General features: G+C 37.0%; 3 protein-coding genes across 3 annotated transcripts; 2 read left to right on the top strand and 1 right to left on the bottom strand.

Annotated features, from left to right (window-relative positions):
* Nucleotides 1-16: 16 nt before the first annotated feature.
* On the top strand, nucleotides 17-6,168 carry LOC129949280 (putative 1-phosphatidylinositol 3-phosphate 5-kinase). Its single transcript, XM_056060642.1, has 12 exons — nucleotides 17-370; nucleotides 422-511; nucleotides 573-762; nucleotides 825-2,147; nucleotides 2,209-2,338; nucleotides 2,404-3,104; nucleotides 3,170-3,458; nucleotides 3,513-4,649; nucleotides 4,713-5,327; nucleotides 5,387-5,544; nucleotides 5,611-5,772; nucleotides 5,836-6,168. Exons 1-12 carry the CDS (start codon nucleotides 17-19, stop codon nucleotides 6,015-6,017), a joined length of 5,331 nt encoding a protein of 1,776 aa, XP_055916617.1. The 3' UTR covers nucleotides 6,018-6,168.
* Nucleotides 6,169-11,463: 5,295 nt separating this feature from the next.
* On the top strand, nucleotides 11,464-13,169 carry LOC129951809 (WD repeat-containing protein 89). The gene is made up of 7 exons (XM_056064155.1): nucleotides 11,464-11,606; nucleotides 11,663-11,819; nucleotides 11,875-12,107; nucleotides 12,161-12,482; nucleotides 12,544-12,765; nucleotides 12,821-12,923; nucleotides 12,982-13,169. The coding sequence occupies exons 1-7, from the start codon at nucleotides 11,582-11,584 to the stop codon at nucleotides 13,135-13,137; spliced, it is 1,218 nt and encodes a 405-aa protein (XP_055920130.1). The 5' UTR covers nucleotides 11,464-11,581; the 3' UTR covers nucleotides 13,138-13,169.
* Nucleotides 13,154-14,511, bottom strand: LOC129951810 (ceramide-1-phosphate transfer protein). The gene is made up of 3 exons (XM_056064157.1): nucleotides 14,220-14,511; nucleotides 13,939-14,150; nucleotides 13,154-13,859 (listed from the first exon to the last, which is right to left on the bottom strand). The coding sequence occupies exons 1-3, from the start codon at nucleotides 14,333-14,335 to the stop codon at nucleotides 13,564-13,566; spliced, it is 624 nt and encodes a 207-aa protein (XP_055920132.1). The 5' UTR covers nucleotides 14,336-14,511; the 3' UTR covers nucleotides 13,154-13,563.
* Between the last annotated feature and the right edge of the window lie 887 nt (nucleotides 14,512-15,398).

Below are 15,398 nucleotides of genomic sequence, written 5' to 3'. Positions count from 1 at the left end.
CATACTTAACTTCAAAATGAATCAACATCTTCATTCGCCGCATAAGTTAACCGAATTCGCTCGTGATTTCGAAGAAGAACCCGAAACGTTTCTCTCGAAATTCGTTAATAAAATCCAAAATGCCTACAATTCATCTTATAACACAGTAAATGATGCTCCAACTGGTAGCACTAGCAGCGGACCCTCAACACCAATTGCTCCTAAGCCAAATTCACAAAGTACATTCTATGCTGAGGTCGAGAGTATTTCAAGAAATAGTTCTTCGTCGAGTTTGAGTTCGGCAAATAAAATTGGAAATTCTCAAACAAATCAAGATGGATCAGGCTCCACGACGACGACGGAAGAAACAACCAGTGAATCTACTGAAAAGGTATACAAATTGTTGTTGACTCTTGAGAAATACTCATATGTTTTGTCTTAGACCGATGAAATTCATCCGGAAGCATCCGAAGGTCGGACAATGTTAAATGTTCTGAAAAGAATCAGCAACATTGTCGCCGCAAAGAACAGCGTAAGATTTTCTCTTCTCTTTCCCTTCTCCTTCAAAGTCATTGCTTATACTCACATTTTAGAACCTCCGGAACTACAAGGACACCGAATTACAACGCTTCTGGATGCCTGATGCCAAGGCTAAGGAATGCTACGATTGCTCACAAAAATTCTCAGCATTCCGGCGAAAGCATCACTGTCGTCTTTGTGGTCAGATCTTTTGCTCAAAATGTTGCAATCAAGTTGTCCCTGGAACGATAATCATGTGCTCTGGTAAGTGACGATTTGCCACAACTTCCTTGAACCCTCTTATGGACAAATTCTTTTTTTCTTAGGTGACTTAAAGGTTTGCAACTATTGCTCTAAAATAGTCTTGAGTTACTTGAAATCTCCCAACATAACCGACGATCTAAAACTAGACCTTCAGGCTTTGCAGGAGGATCTCTCGAGTAAACTCTCTCAGAACAATGAATCCGATGAGAATCTCCAACCGCGCTCAAGTCTGCCCCGAAAAGTCTCAGTTGGCTACCAAGAGGAACGTTTCGCTGCAAATCAAATAAATATTCTATCGAATGCCGATCGCAGGAACATCCTCCAGCAATCGAATTCTCTGATAATTCTGCACGAGGAAATGATCCGTCAGCTCCCATCTCAGAATTGTGGCTTGGAACTCATCGAGTTCCTCAACACAAATCAGAAATCCTCAAACAAAATCCAAGCTGTGGCTATATTGAGTGCAATGCACGCTGCAGGCTTCCTTCTCCCCATCGTTCCGGACTCGGATCAAACTGAATTCGACGAGAACTTACATTACCGATTCGCTCCAAAGCGTCCCGATGTAATGACCACAGGAATACTTGAAGTAGACGTGGATCCCGACACTCCGATTCCAAATCCAAACGAATACAGTCCCAAGTACGACAGCGAGCTGCAGCCCCCAAAGTCCATCGATATGAGTCTGAGTTTCCAATCGGTGAAGGATGTGGAACTGGAGAATTCAATACGGTCCACCACAACCACTTCCAAGCTATTGGAGTCCTATTGTGACCATGAGGATCAACTACTCACACAAATGCTACGAAATGCTAATCTCGATCAAACCTGGTCGAAAGTCCTAACTCCGTTGTGCTGTCGAGCTGCGAATCACTTCAAACCAGAATATTGCACCAATGAATTGATGGACATAAGAAACTACGTGAATTTCAAGAAGGTACCCGGTGGAAAGCGTCAGGAATGCACGATTGTCGGAGGAGTAGTGTTCACCAAAAACGTCGCCCACAAAGACATGGCCACCCGAGTGGATAGACCAAAAATTCTGCTCCTACAATGTCCAATTGTTTACGAACGAGTCGAGGGCAAATTCGTGAGCATCTCAACGGTCTTGCTGCAGGAGAAGGAGTATCTAGGCAATGTGACAGCAAGGATCATGAATTTTAAGCCGAATGTTGTGCTGGTTCACAAGAACGTAGCTGGCATTGCTCAGGATATGCTCCGATCGCATGGCATCACTCTCGTTCTGGATGTCAAAATATCAGTAATGGAACGATTGTCGAAAGCCCTGCAATGTGATATTGTGTCGTCGATTGAATCGAACATAGGCAAACCAAAGCTTGGGATGTGTGATGCTTTCTATATCAAGAGCTTTGATGATGGTTTTGGTAGGTTGATTGTTGGATTTTTGTAACTAACAGAGAAGTGATAAGTTTTTTGTTTGTTTAGGAACAACAAAAACTTTGATGTATTTCGAAAAACTTTCCAGTCCTCGAGGTTATACTTGCCTCTTGAGAGGTGGGAATAATGCTGAATTGGCCAAAGTTAAACAGGTGGCTTCTTTTCTTGTCTACGCAAGGTGAGTTTTCGTTTGGGAAGTACTCTAGGACATAGTTTCATGTGTGGTTTTTATTTTCTCTGAAGGTACAACTGGCGCCTTGAGATGTCGTTTCTTCTTGATGAATTCGCTCGACCTCTCAGTCCAAAGCCTCTTATCTTCGACTCGAAGGAACAAAGTCCTTCTGATGACCTTGAATCTGGTGAATTGCTTCGTGCCGACAACAATAACATCGTCGCCGAACACGATAACGATGTAATTGGGAAACCAGTTCAATTTTCCATGAAAAAATTGATTGAGCGTAAATCTGAGGATAAACTTGTCACAATTGAGAATGTTAACGACTTCACCGATCCCCTGCGTTCGACGGATCTCGAGAACAATAAACTCTCTCCAGATTCTTCAATTGTCGAGCTTGCAGTCGAGACACCCTACGATAATCGCTTTCGGACAGCTTTGAATTCGACAATCTTGTCTGTTTCGCCATTTCTTACATTCCCCTTGCCGTATTTAGAAACAGAACATGGACGAAAGTGTCCTCTGCGTTCCCATTTTCCCAAGGAACTTTTTTACTCCAAACAATTGTCTTCGACTTCGTCGAATGACAAACCATCACAAAACGAAAATGAAGCACAAAAACCAACCAACCACGTTGGTTCAGGACAAGTGAATCCTTTGCATCCATTTCTGACAACAAAAATCACAACTCCCATTGACAATCGAGAGTTGCAAACGTTGTTGGCTGAATTTCGATCTTTCGGAGGGAAATATCCCAAAAAGAAAAAGAGTAATGATTCCCTAATCAGTTTTCCCTTGTCCATTAAAATTATAACTAGATCTTTGCAATTTTAGTGACCAAGATAAAACATCGAGAATCCTTTCAAAAGCCTCAAAAAGTAAGTGAGGAACAACTTTATAAGGACGCCCTTGATTTGGAGAATCATCAACGTCTTCCAGTGCTGTTCTGCAGCTTCTATTTTAATCCACAAGCTTCTTCATTTTGTGCTCAACCCACTTTGTTGGATATGAAGTTTTATGGGCAACAAGACATCATGCTGGGACAATTCCTGCAACGCTATTGCTTCAGGGTTTCATACATCTGTCAACTTTGTAACTTGCCCATGATGGATCATGTCAGGAGGTAAGTAATCAAATGCCACTTTTAAGACCTTTAGATATTCATGGTTGTTTTAAGGTATGTCCATTCAACGGGATGCGTCCAGGTCTTTCTGAATAAGGACACAATCAAAAACGATCCAAATCGCATCTATTTCACTTCATGGTGTTCCATTTGTAATGAAGTTAGCCCAAGTGTTCCCATCTCAGACACAACCAAGTGCTTATCATTTGCTAAATATCTTGAACTACGGTTTTATGGTCATGCTTATAAGAAACGTTCCCTCGACAACAGCGACTCGGACTCGGAGTTGCTTCAAACTAAATGCAATCATTCTCTGAATCGGGATTACATTCATTATTTCACCTACAATGGAATTGGAGCGAAATTCATGTACTCTCCGATTGAAATTTGGGAAATAGGGCTTCCACCGCTTGTCCTGCATCTCAAGAAACCCAAACCTTTTCATGATTTCCAAGTGAAGGAAGACATAAAGGCATTTTCTCAAGCGGGACATGAAGTCTATTCGAAAATTCACGAGAAAATAGCTGACTTTGCGACGGAGGATGAGACAAACAATTTGGCGACTTTCAAGACTTCCCTGCATAAGGATCAGTTCGATTTCAAGAAACACGTTGAAGTTGTTCATACGCTCCTTGTCGAGAAAGAGGCGAACTCTTATGATATAAATGATGGCATGATAATGGCTAAGAGGGCTTTAGCCGAGAGTATAGAGGCCTGGACACCGAAACTGCACGAAATGGGTGTCAAGGCTAAGTCTCAATTCAAACACGATTCCAATCAGCAAATCGATTCGGGACAAATTTGCACCGAGGACTTAAGATCAGACATGGAGTCGCCAACTGGAGAAGCTAAAGTGATACCAGAGGGTCAAGAAGAAGCGGATGCAGTTACTCCTTTGGAGAAGAACAAGAACCTGGAGCATGTGACAGACAAGAAGAGTATTAAGAAGATGTTGAGTAGCTTCTTGCCCTCAACGGCTACAGCGAATCTCCTGCAGTCTCCTTTGTCGGCGAACGAACATCTGACTCTTCCACTTGGCACAATACCGATTCTGGTTCATGATCAGGATTTGAGCTCAATTATTGCCTACAGCCTGACCTCGCATGACTACAACAAACTGGTTGATATGATTTCCCACAGTAGTGGTCATCCTCCCACCAGTAGTCCCAATCCTAAGAAGAAAAGTGATGGGTAAGTTAGAAATGTTTTAGTCTTTTGATTCGTATAAACAAAAAAGGTCTTTTGTCTTCCTAGGGCATTTGAGTTCGATGAGAAGGAAGCCCCCAAGACCTCGGAAGATGAGAAAAAACCCAGTAAATCCAATTCCCACATTGATATGGCATTCCAAGACAGCACGACACAGTTCACTTGTAAAGTGTTCTTTGCAAAAGAATTCGATTTATTAAGAGCGAACACCCTCAAAGTCCCAAAGATGGGAAGGAATCTGTTCAAGGAACTGGAGCACAGCAAAAACCGTGAAGAACTCAAAATAACACAGAAAGGTTCCAATTCCGAAATCGAGATAATTCGAAAAGCTAGTGATCCAGCAATTCAGACACCGATCTCCAAACCTCCCGAAGACGAAAGCTCTCAATTGCAATCGGACATAGAAGCTACTCGAGTTTTCTTGGCGCGATCACTTTGCCGGAGTGTGCAGTGGGAAGCGAGAGGTGGCAAGAGTGGTTCGAAATTCAGTAAAACTCTGGATGATCGATTTGTTCTGAAAGAAATGACCCCCAAGGATATTGCGATTTTTGAGAATTTCGCTCCAAATTATTTCGAATACATATCCAAGTGTCATCAACAGAATCATCCAACGCTGTTGGCCAAAATTGTCGGCGTCTTTAGGGTGACCATCAAGAAGAAAGAGTAAGAAGAGATATTTTGCGGCTCCCTGAAAACTTTTTAACTCCAATTTTTGATTCTAGTTCTTTTCAAGAGAAGTTTATGCTTGTGATGGAGAATCTCTTCTATGAGTGTGACATCAAGAATAAGTTTGATCTCAAAGGTTCGGAGAGGAATCGACTTGTGAATCCAACAAATCAGAATGGAGAAATTGTTCTGCTAGATGAAAACTTGGTTCAGAGTAAGAACACAGTACAAATTATTCAAATGCATGTTTCCTAATGCTTCTTCTTTTTATCTATTTTAGTGTCTTGGTCGAAACCACTATATGTCCTCTCGCATAGTAAGGCGGTTCTCAAGGATGCCATCAATCGGGATTCATCATTTCTGGCGAAGAATCAAGTTATGGATTATTCACTTTTAGTTGGATTAAACAACAAAGGGAGCATGTTGGTCTTAGGAATTATCGGTAAGCAATTTAGAGTCCTTAATAAATTGTTCATAAACGATTTCCAACCTCCTCAACTTTCAGACTATATTCGCACATACACATTCGATAAGCGTGTTGAAACTTTACTTAAAACCCTTGGCAGTGGAATGGGTAAACAACCAACAATTATTCCTCCAGAATGTTATATGAAACGTTTTACCGATGCTATGGATCGTTATTTTTACACCGTACCCGATCGGTGGGAGGGTTTATCGAAAGCTTGATTAAAAATATACAACATAGAATAAATACACACAAATTGATATTGAATTAAACAAATAAAACTCTTAATCTGATTTATTACAATAATTTAATTGTAGAAATTTTATTATAAATATTTATATACAAATAAAAAAACGTGTTATTTAAAAGGTCCACGCCGCTGCCGCATGTGTTTAGTTAACTTATAAAAATGCACCTTTGCAAATGAAATTTTATTTATACATTTTGGATAAAATAATAATAATAAGAAACAAAAATGTTATGTGAAAATATAAATTGTATTTCAAATTTTAATAAGTTTCTTTTTTTTCATATAAAAATGTCGAACTTGAAATTTCAAAGTTGATGCTTCTAAGTTAAGTTTTTTTATTAAATGTTTAAATAATGTACATAGAAGTTAAAATAGTCGTCCATCAGACGGGTGTTTTTTTAGATGTGTGATTTGCAATCTGAAAATATTTTGGTTGGTCTTTTTGACAGCTGTCATTTTATGTTATAATAAATAGACATATAACAGCCCAATTCTGAGTTTGTTTAGGTCTAAAACAACAAACAAGTACCAACTTCAAATTTGATGGAAGTTCACCGCGATATTGCTTGTGGCTTTCAGAAAGAAAGCAAGGAGGAAGTGTCATTGTTTTGGCATACTGCTGAAAATGCTTTAAATTCATCTGGGCCACCAAGCAAAAACATATCAGAATAGAAAAATGTAAATTTCTTAAACGAAAGTTCGATAATTTATCGTTAATAAGTGCGTGTTATTATTTTAGGTGTGCAGTGATGAAAACAAAACCATAAATGGTACTCGCGGTAGACTAAACAGGGAACAAAAAACTTTCCTACTTTCTACGACTTAATTGGAAAAGAGCCGATAGAAGGTGTAACAGCAAAAACTTTTGGCCTCGAAACAAAAGAAAAGGTAAACAAAGAAAATGTTCAACCTTCGGAAAACGAACCTGTAGTTGAATAATACCTCCAGTAATTAGTAATTGAAGGCCTGTATGACGAACCAGTAAATAATACATCGGGAAGAAGTTATCCTCCTCCGAGTACAAGTAGTACAAAGAAAAGGACTGCATCAGGAGCTTTTGATGAGGAACTTAAGACTCAAAGGGAGTTATGTGAGGCTGTCAAGGGTATGATTGAGAAAATAGAAGAAACACCTCAAAAGTTTATTGAGCTCTTGACAAAATTTATGAATTAAAAAAAAAGTAATGAAGATTTTTTCGCCATAAAAAAGAAAAACTTTAAAACTTTAAGTACTTCAGCTAGCACCTTGCTGATACTAAGTTGAGCCTTGCCAACACTTTCTTCATTTCCGACCCCAGTTTCATACTGTTGCGCCACCCAATTTATTTAAAGGAAACCTTGTTTAGTCTGTGCTACTTTTGAAACCTAAGAAAATTTTTTTTTAAATTATGATAGACAACATTTGAATAAACTAATGAATGCTTACAGCCACTCAGGCAACTCCAAGGGATTCGCACTATCTCTTAAAGATCTTCTAATAGTCCTTGGTTTTACATGTTTACTTTCTTCACGTAAAATCCTTGCGCGATTGAAAACATTGAAAATCTTTTTTAATTTGAAGGGAAAAATGTCTTCCTGGGGAATTCGAAATAGGAGAATTTTACTCTCGGGAGTACTAGTTTCCCGAGGAATTCTTTTCGCTGAAAATATTAAGAATTGGGCTATATCTTGAATAACGTTTGCAAATCGGACAAATTTAATACTTCGGTTCTCACGTGACATGGCATCTAAGGTCATTCAATTTAACACCTCTTAAATATTTTTTTTGGGATATGTGTAGTCGGTTGTCTACGCAGATAAGCCTGAGACGATTGACGCCTTGGATGACAAAAGTGGTGAAAGATTGGGTCTCTGGGCTGACATTTATTCGAGTTAGTGGCGTTGGTCTCTTGCCCGAAGTGATTTTAAAAACATAATGGTAACTCCCTAATTAATTCTTGGCCATAATATTCGATTATTGCGATTTAATTATATTTGAATAAAAAAACACCCTTTAGATTTGAATTCTGTCAACCAATATCCTTTTTAGTGCCTGAAGGGCAGGTTTAATAATGCAATAAAGTCCAAGAGATAGCTTGGAAATTTTTCAGATGTTATAAATATCAAACTAAGAACTTTACTTGAGTATCTTTTACTTATGAAAGGCACAAATAATATTATTTTCTACACAAAACAACTGCTTACCCAGGTTAAAGGTTGTTCATAAGTTGTGTTTTGTATGGTAAAGAAAAAGTCCTTGTTCCTTTTTTAATTGAAAACGAAACTTTTTACACAATTTTAGAAAACTAATAAATGGTGGAGGTCAGACAATATAAAGGACTTCATTTGTATTCAACTGCATTTTTGAACCCCCATTTTGACAAGACAACTACTTAGTTTTTAAAGTGTCATACATTCATTGTACAAAAACTGTCAATGTTTACAAAACCGTCTTAAGGCAAGGTAAAAGTCCAGCACCATTTGAATTTTGTAATGTTAAGTAATTTTACTTATTTCCTTTCCAATTCGAGAAATAAATAATTCATAGAGTAACAAAGTTCAGCTTTAAGTTGAATGAAAAAACATGGCCAACTGTCATTTTGACAGAAGTAGACTTTACGTCTTGATAGTAAGGTAGATTTTTTTTGACTAACTTTCTAATCAATTTTCCATTAAAGTTTCCTTAATTGGAAGGTTATTTTTTGGCGAAAGGCCAATCAGATACTAGAAACTTGCCTTACTTTCAATTCCCTTATACCGCCTTAACCTGCCCAATCACAAGTAATAAAGTTCAGCTTTCAGATGATTAAAAAAACATGGTCAGCTGTCATTCAGACATGAATACATTTTACCTGATGGTAAGGGAGCATGCCCGTTGAATGAAATCTCAGAATAGTCTGGCAAATCCTCAAGAAAGGGGACCCTCTGAACAACGCCAACTACAGAGTCAGCTCCTGAAGATTGCGTATAATATTCTTTTTGTCGTACTATGTGAACGTCAGAAGTCGTTCGAAAATAACATGATAGGCCCTTATCAGTGTGGCTTCAAACCAGATCAACAACCTATGAGCTTCAAATCGGTATCCACCATCTCTGTATCGATTTTAAAGCCGCGTATAACAGCGTCTATAGGGAAGAGCTTTAAAGAGCAATGTCTAGTTTTGGCATCCCTGCCAAACTTATCCGTTTGTGCAGAATGACAATGGAGAATGCACGCTGCTCTCTCAAGATCGAAAAAGATTTGATGTCCAAAAAGTTTTTAGACAAGGATATGCACTGTCATGCGACTTATCCAACATCGTTCTGGAAAGAATTCTGCAAAACTCAACCGTCAACACTAGAGGCACAATCTTCCAAAGGTTCATCCAATTACTCGGATACGCAGATGATATTGACATAATTGAGCGTTTTTGAGTATTGCGACACAAGCGGAAAAGATGGGTTTAGTGGTCAATGAGGCAAGACCAAGTACATGATGTCATCTAAAAAAGAACGTTGAACGGCGTCTTAAACAAAGCGTCACTATCGACAACTATAACTTTGAGATTGTGAAGGACTATAATTATCTAGACACCACCGCTTTAAATTCACACAACGACAACAGTGCTAAAATATTTGGACTTAGAATGTAATTAAGTATCTGAAGTAACCTGTAGCTTGGACCCTGGCAAAGAAAGATGAGAGCGTTTTAAGACAATTCGAGAAAACAGATGGTGAGTGGACAACGACTAACTGCACGGAATGGACAACTACACTGACCTGGTCAATATAATAAAAAAAAGTGTAAAGAATCATGTAGAGAAAATGGACATTAAAGCTCCAGGCCAGGTAAAGATTAAAGTATATGTCAATGCTTAACAATCTATTCAAAACCTTTAACATGGTATTCGTGAAGTTTTCGAGGATATACAGTCGCAAAAATGTGGAATTGGACATTTAAAATTCGATGAAAAGTATATGGCACATCAACGATAGTCGCAGCGACCATTTGGCTTATATCGTTTTCCATTGGCATATGTTATTTATTAACAACAAACAATACAATATCCATTTTTTCTCTTGAAAATTGCTCGTTTTTTTTTTTAAATATCAAAATGTAATTTCTTATTGGAGAATCCGTTGAAACTTCGAAAAGATGTTTAATTGCATGCAGGAAACTAATCAACTGTCAGAATTTGGTATTTGCTTTACAGATCACAAATCTCTTATGGCATAGAGGAAATATATTATAATATGTCTTATGGAATGATCACACATTCGATATTGCCAAAAACGCTGCAAGGCGTCTAGGATTTCTCCAACGGCGGCGCCGCAATGTTTTATGTCTTTCGTTGTTTTGTCGATATTTTTCCAAACAATGTTCTGTCTATCCAGTTGTTTTCCACCTTTTAAACGATTCAGCCTAAATAACCTTAACCTTGAGCTTATTCATTCTTTGAACGTAACTTTTGACCAAGTCAACTAGTTAATTTTTTGAGTGTCATAAATTTCAAATTCAGACTTTACTTCACAAACCTCTTACTGTCCACAAAACACTCCTTAGGCAAGTTACAAGTCCATCTCGATTTGTATTTTGTATTGCAAAGAAATATTAGTTATTTCTTTTCCAAATTGACACGGAAAACTTTTTCAGCAAGCATTAAATGAAGTTGTGCAGAAAATAATTAAATCAAAGAGTAATAAAGTTCAGCTTTCAGTTAAATGAAAAAATCATGATCAACTGTCATTTTGACATAAGTAGACTTGACGTCTTGATCGTAAGGTAGATTTTTCTTGACTAACTTTCCAGTCAATTTATTGTTAAAGGTTCCTTAATTGGCAGCTGGCCAATCAGATACTAGAAACTTGCCAAACTTTCAAGTCCCTTATGTCGTTTGAACCAGCCCATTTTCGGGCGTACTGTCAAAATATAGAGATACTGTCATAAACCGCACATCGAGAATGCCAACTCTATTTTTCCCTCCCAGATTTTCGAAAACTTTTTGCCGAAATCAGGTTTTGGGTTTGGTGTGAAAAGGCATTAACTTTCAAGTCCCTTATGTAGTCTGAACCTGCCCATTTTCGGGTGTACTGTCAAGTATAGAAATTCTGTCATAAATCGCACATCGAAAATGCTTTGGCTAACTCTATTTTTACCCCCAATTTGATATTCAGAACTTAAATACCAATGTGTACCGGTACATCCTCTAAAATCCATCACTATTTTCCTAACACTCGCACTGTGTTTAAATATAGACACATAAAGGGTACTAATAACCTCTTAAGTGTCTGTAATTTAACATAAGAAAAAAAAAACCTATTTGACGAGCTAAATAATTAAAAGTATATGACTACCTCAAGAACTTTCAGATCTTAAAATCAAATTTCAAAATGCAAATCGAACAAAACTAAAATCACTTCTAAAAATCTACTACAATTATCCCCACGTGCGGTGCATTACGTTTTCTTATAAATGTCAAATATCTGCCAAAAAGTTTAACTAATTTCACGTTTAAAAACATAATTTTAAACTCATCTTTTAAATAACAAATTTCCACAATTTAAAAACCTACGAAAGATGCCAAAAGAAGAAATATTTAATGGTAAACATTCATTCTATCATATTTCACAATAAATTCCAAAATTCATATTTATCCAGAACCAGAATCAAGCTCTGACGAAGAAGATCCCATCATCGATGAAGACACTTGTAATCAATTTGAAATTGGATCGTCTTTTGGAATAAAATACAAAATTGCCTCTGAATCCGCCGTGTCCTTGAAGAAAGTCTACATTCTAAGCTTGTGTGCTGATAAGTAGGTTCTAAAATCACTTAGTTTATTCTTCTTTATAATTGAATTTGTTTTTAAGATCTTTTGGCAAAATAGCTGCTGGATTATCAAACAATAGTGTCCAAGTTTATGATATCAACAATCGAGTTCTATCCTTAGCAACCAATGATACTCTCAAGCTGAAAACCTCTGGCTCTGTGTGTGGAGTTCGATTTTTAGACGAAACACCAACTAATTTACTTGTAGGAAGCACTAATGGCTCTGTCAGTCTTTACGATCTACGAACTGGAAATGTCGAGCATTCATTTCAAGGTTAGTTACTTTAATTTATTAAATGAATGTCACTCACTTCTGGATCTTTAAAGATACGTCTGATGAAGTGAAAAAGCCCATAACCTCCTTCGACGTAAACGCCAATAGTCGAGTAATCTGCAGTGGAACCGACCAAGTCATGAACAATGTTTACCTTCAATTCTTCGATGTGAGACAAAAGACAATTCTCGGTGGCTACTTTGAGAGTCATCAAGACGATGTAACCGACGTTAAATTCCATCCAACAAATCCAGATCTTTTGTGCACTGGATCCACTGATGGTTTGATAAATCTCTTCGATATCTCAGCGACTTCTGAAGACGATGCTTTGACCTCGACAATAAACACAGAAGAAAGTGTACACAAGCTTAATTGGTATGTATTAAAAATTCCACATCGTTTAAAGGATGATTTTGACTATCTGAACTTTTGGCAGGCATAAGAATGTTTACGAAAAAGATGTCATCTCCTGCATAACCCACACAAATGACCTCAAAACCTATGAATGCGAGGAGGGCGATCTTATTGCTGAATTTGATCGAACTAAAGTCACAGAAGCAATCAAGAGGAAATCAGTTGCCGATTGTAATTTAATATCCTGCCATAATTTATCCGATGGAGGAGTCTTTGTTTTGGCCACTTCCAATTACAACAAAGGGTAAAGAAGTCTCTTAATAGTTGATCCTTAAATATACGATCTTATTTTGTTGCAGAGAGGTTGTCCGATCTGTCCAACTGCAAGGAAAGAAACTTGTCCCACACGCGCTCTTCGATGGCAACAAACAAATCCTCAGAGAAAGTCTTCACGATCCAACGGTAGCTCTAAAAATCCACTGTTTAAACACTGTACTCAATTTCAAACTTCATTTTTCAGTCAAATTTGGTCGTGACTGGTGGGGAAAGTGGCATAGTTACGTTGTGGACACCTTACTTGGCAGACAAGACACTACCAACCACAACTGGACCGAATAAACTCAAAGCTAAATCAAGCCTCGCAAAGTCACACGGCAAAGGCAAAGCACCTTATTGACAATAAAACAGCATGGTTCTTTTTTTAATAGATCATTTTTGTTTTATTTAAATAGCAGCAATTGATACTTTTCTTCTTTTACTTTTGATACAATAAAGCGACAAGATTGTACATGTACAGACACGATTATAGTATAAAGAATTGAACTATAGGAACAGCAAAAATTATAAACAAATAAACACAAAACAAAAGACAAACAAATGAAACCACGAGTACACTGTGTACTTTTCTAAATCATTAAACTAACATAAAACTTTATACATATATATAAAAATAGCATCTTTATCATTAGAAGAATTAAAACCGTCTTTTTGTGTGGTTGTAGTTGTTGTAAATATGTAACTAGCTTGATCAAATAATACGGAATGTGACTATAAAAAGCGCGATAGATAGGTCTTTGTTTTTGTAACACAATTATCATCATTTTTAAGGCAGTTGATGCAATTCAAACAAAGTGTAAAGGTTCTCTGTTCGATTGTGTACAATTTTTGTGGCCTTTAACATATCGGGTAGCATTTCAGTGGCACGACTTTGGCTCAAGCCAACTCGTTTGAGAAGTTCCCCTTTGGTTGGCATTGCATACATTGCAACAAGTGCACCGCGTCTTATCAGCCAAGGGTGATGCTGAGCCAGCGTGTCATTGTAAGCACTCTTACAGCACGCCGACGTTTTATCACACTCTCCCAAGTCACCCACTCGAAGTAGAAACTCGTGCACGAATTCTAATTAAATTAAATACAAATATAGATAACATTCAAAATGTTTATTGACGTGAGTCTTCTCTGCACTGGCACCACTCACCTAAACCTCTATGAAGACGTAACAAAGTCCGACTGCCCGACACGTAGTTCGAGTCATTCAAAAGTCCAGTGGATTTTTCATATTCAATCATTTGCTTGAACGATGTAAAACTATCCGAGTTTTCTTTTTTTCGAAAATCAGCTAAAATATCAATTTTCGCACGAACATCGCTGCTCACAAAGCCAAATACTGTTCCCATCAAATGGAAGAAACTTTAAAGCAGAAAAATTGAGTGTTAATTTAATTAGATTTGGATTTGCAGTCATGTCTTTCGTGTTTACCTATTGATTTCTTCAAAGCCTTGAAGATATTCATCCAAAAGAACATCATCTTCGTCTTTGAGACTGGCATTGAATTTTTCTAATGCACGTTCGATGTTAAAACACTCGACAGACATGATTTTTTTTGTAAATACGGTTTGGTTTTTATTTATAAAATATACAAAAAATATAATAATAATTAAATAATTTACTATTATTAGTGTAAAAATGCAGTTTGCACTTTGAACAAAGGCTGAAGAATTGAAAATTAAAGTGAAATGTTCTTTTTGTGTTTTCTTCAAAGGCTGACGTTGGATAATTTATTTGTTGTCATAAAGTTTTTGACAGATGTTGCATTTTACAGGGATGTTATGTGGGCTTAAAAAGACGCGTTCCAAGGGAGATGGATTGTTAGTGAACTGACAGACGTAAGCTCTAACAAATGTGAATAAAATTTCGCAGAATATTATTCAAATTTGTGTACGGTTATGATAGAATCATATAGCCTTGTTATATCCAAGCACACTTGTGCGCCCCAACAAATTTCAAACAAAGATAAACCCACGCAAAATCTTGACTTCAAATTCAATTAAACACATTGTAATAATTCTTCAAAGATGATGCAACGATAATAAACATAAATTGCATATCAGCATTTCTTGGCCTTCAGCCTTGTGCAAGAGTATCAAATGGATATCAAAAGTATTTGACAATATTGAATCATTGCATCATCCGCAGTCAAACAAAGGTTTGCTGCGTTACGGTCTTTTATTTCGGTTGCCCTGTTCCCAGAACAGGAAGAAAGATTTTTTTGAATCTTTGAGAAAACTCAATTAAATTTGGCGCAGTCGGTAGGATTCCAGTCAGATTACAAGTGAAAATTATAAGAGACATGGTAATCCAGTGGTCGAACCGGAATTAAATTTTTTTTTTCGCGACCCAAAAAATTTGTTTTTATTGTGAAAATTAATAAATGCAAAAACGTGCTTTAGTTAACAATAAAAAATAAATGCAAACAAAAAAAAATTAAATAAAGTAAAAGTGATTAATTTTCGAACGAAAATCGTGAATTTCATTTAACTAAATTTAATTACAAAAAAAAAATAATAATTTTTCGAACGAAAATCGAAAATTATTAAAAAGGAAAAATTATTTAGTAACCAACGCCAGTGAATATGGTTAATGTTGCGAAACCTCATA

The sequence above is a fragment of the Eupeodes corollae genome, chromosome 3, assembly GCF_945859685.1.
Source record: "Eupeodes corollae chromosome 3, idEupCoro1.1, whole genome shotgun sequence".
In the NCBI taxonomy this organism is placed as follows: Eukaryota; Metazoa; Arthropoda; class Insecta; order Diptera; family Syrphidae; genus Eupeodes; species Eupeodes corollae.
Note: the sequence above shows the minus strand (reverse complement) of the source record. Positions and strands in the feature narration are given on the sequence as shown.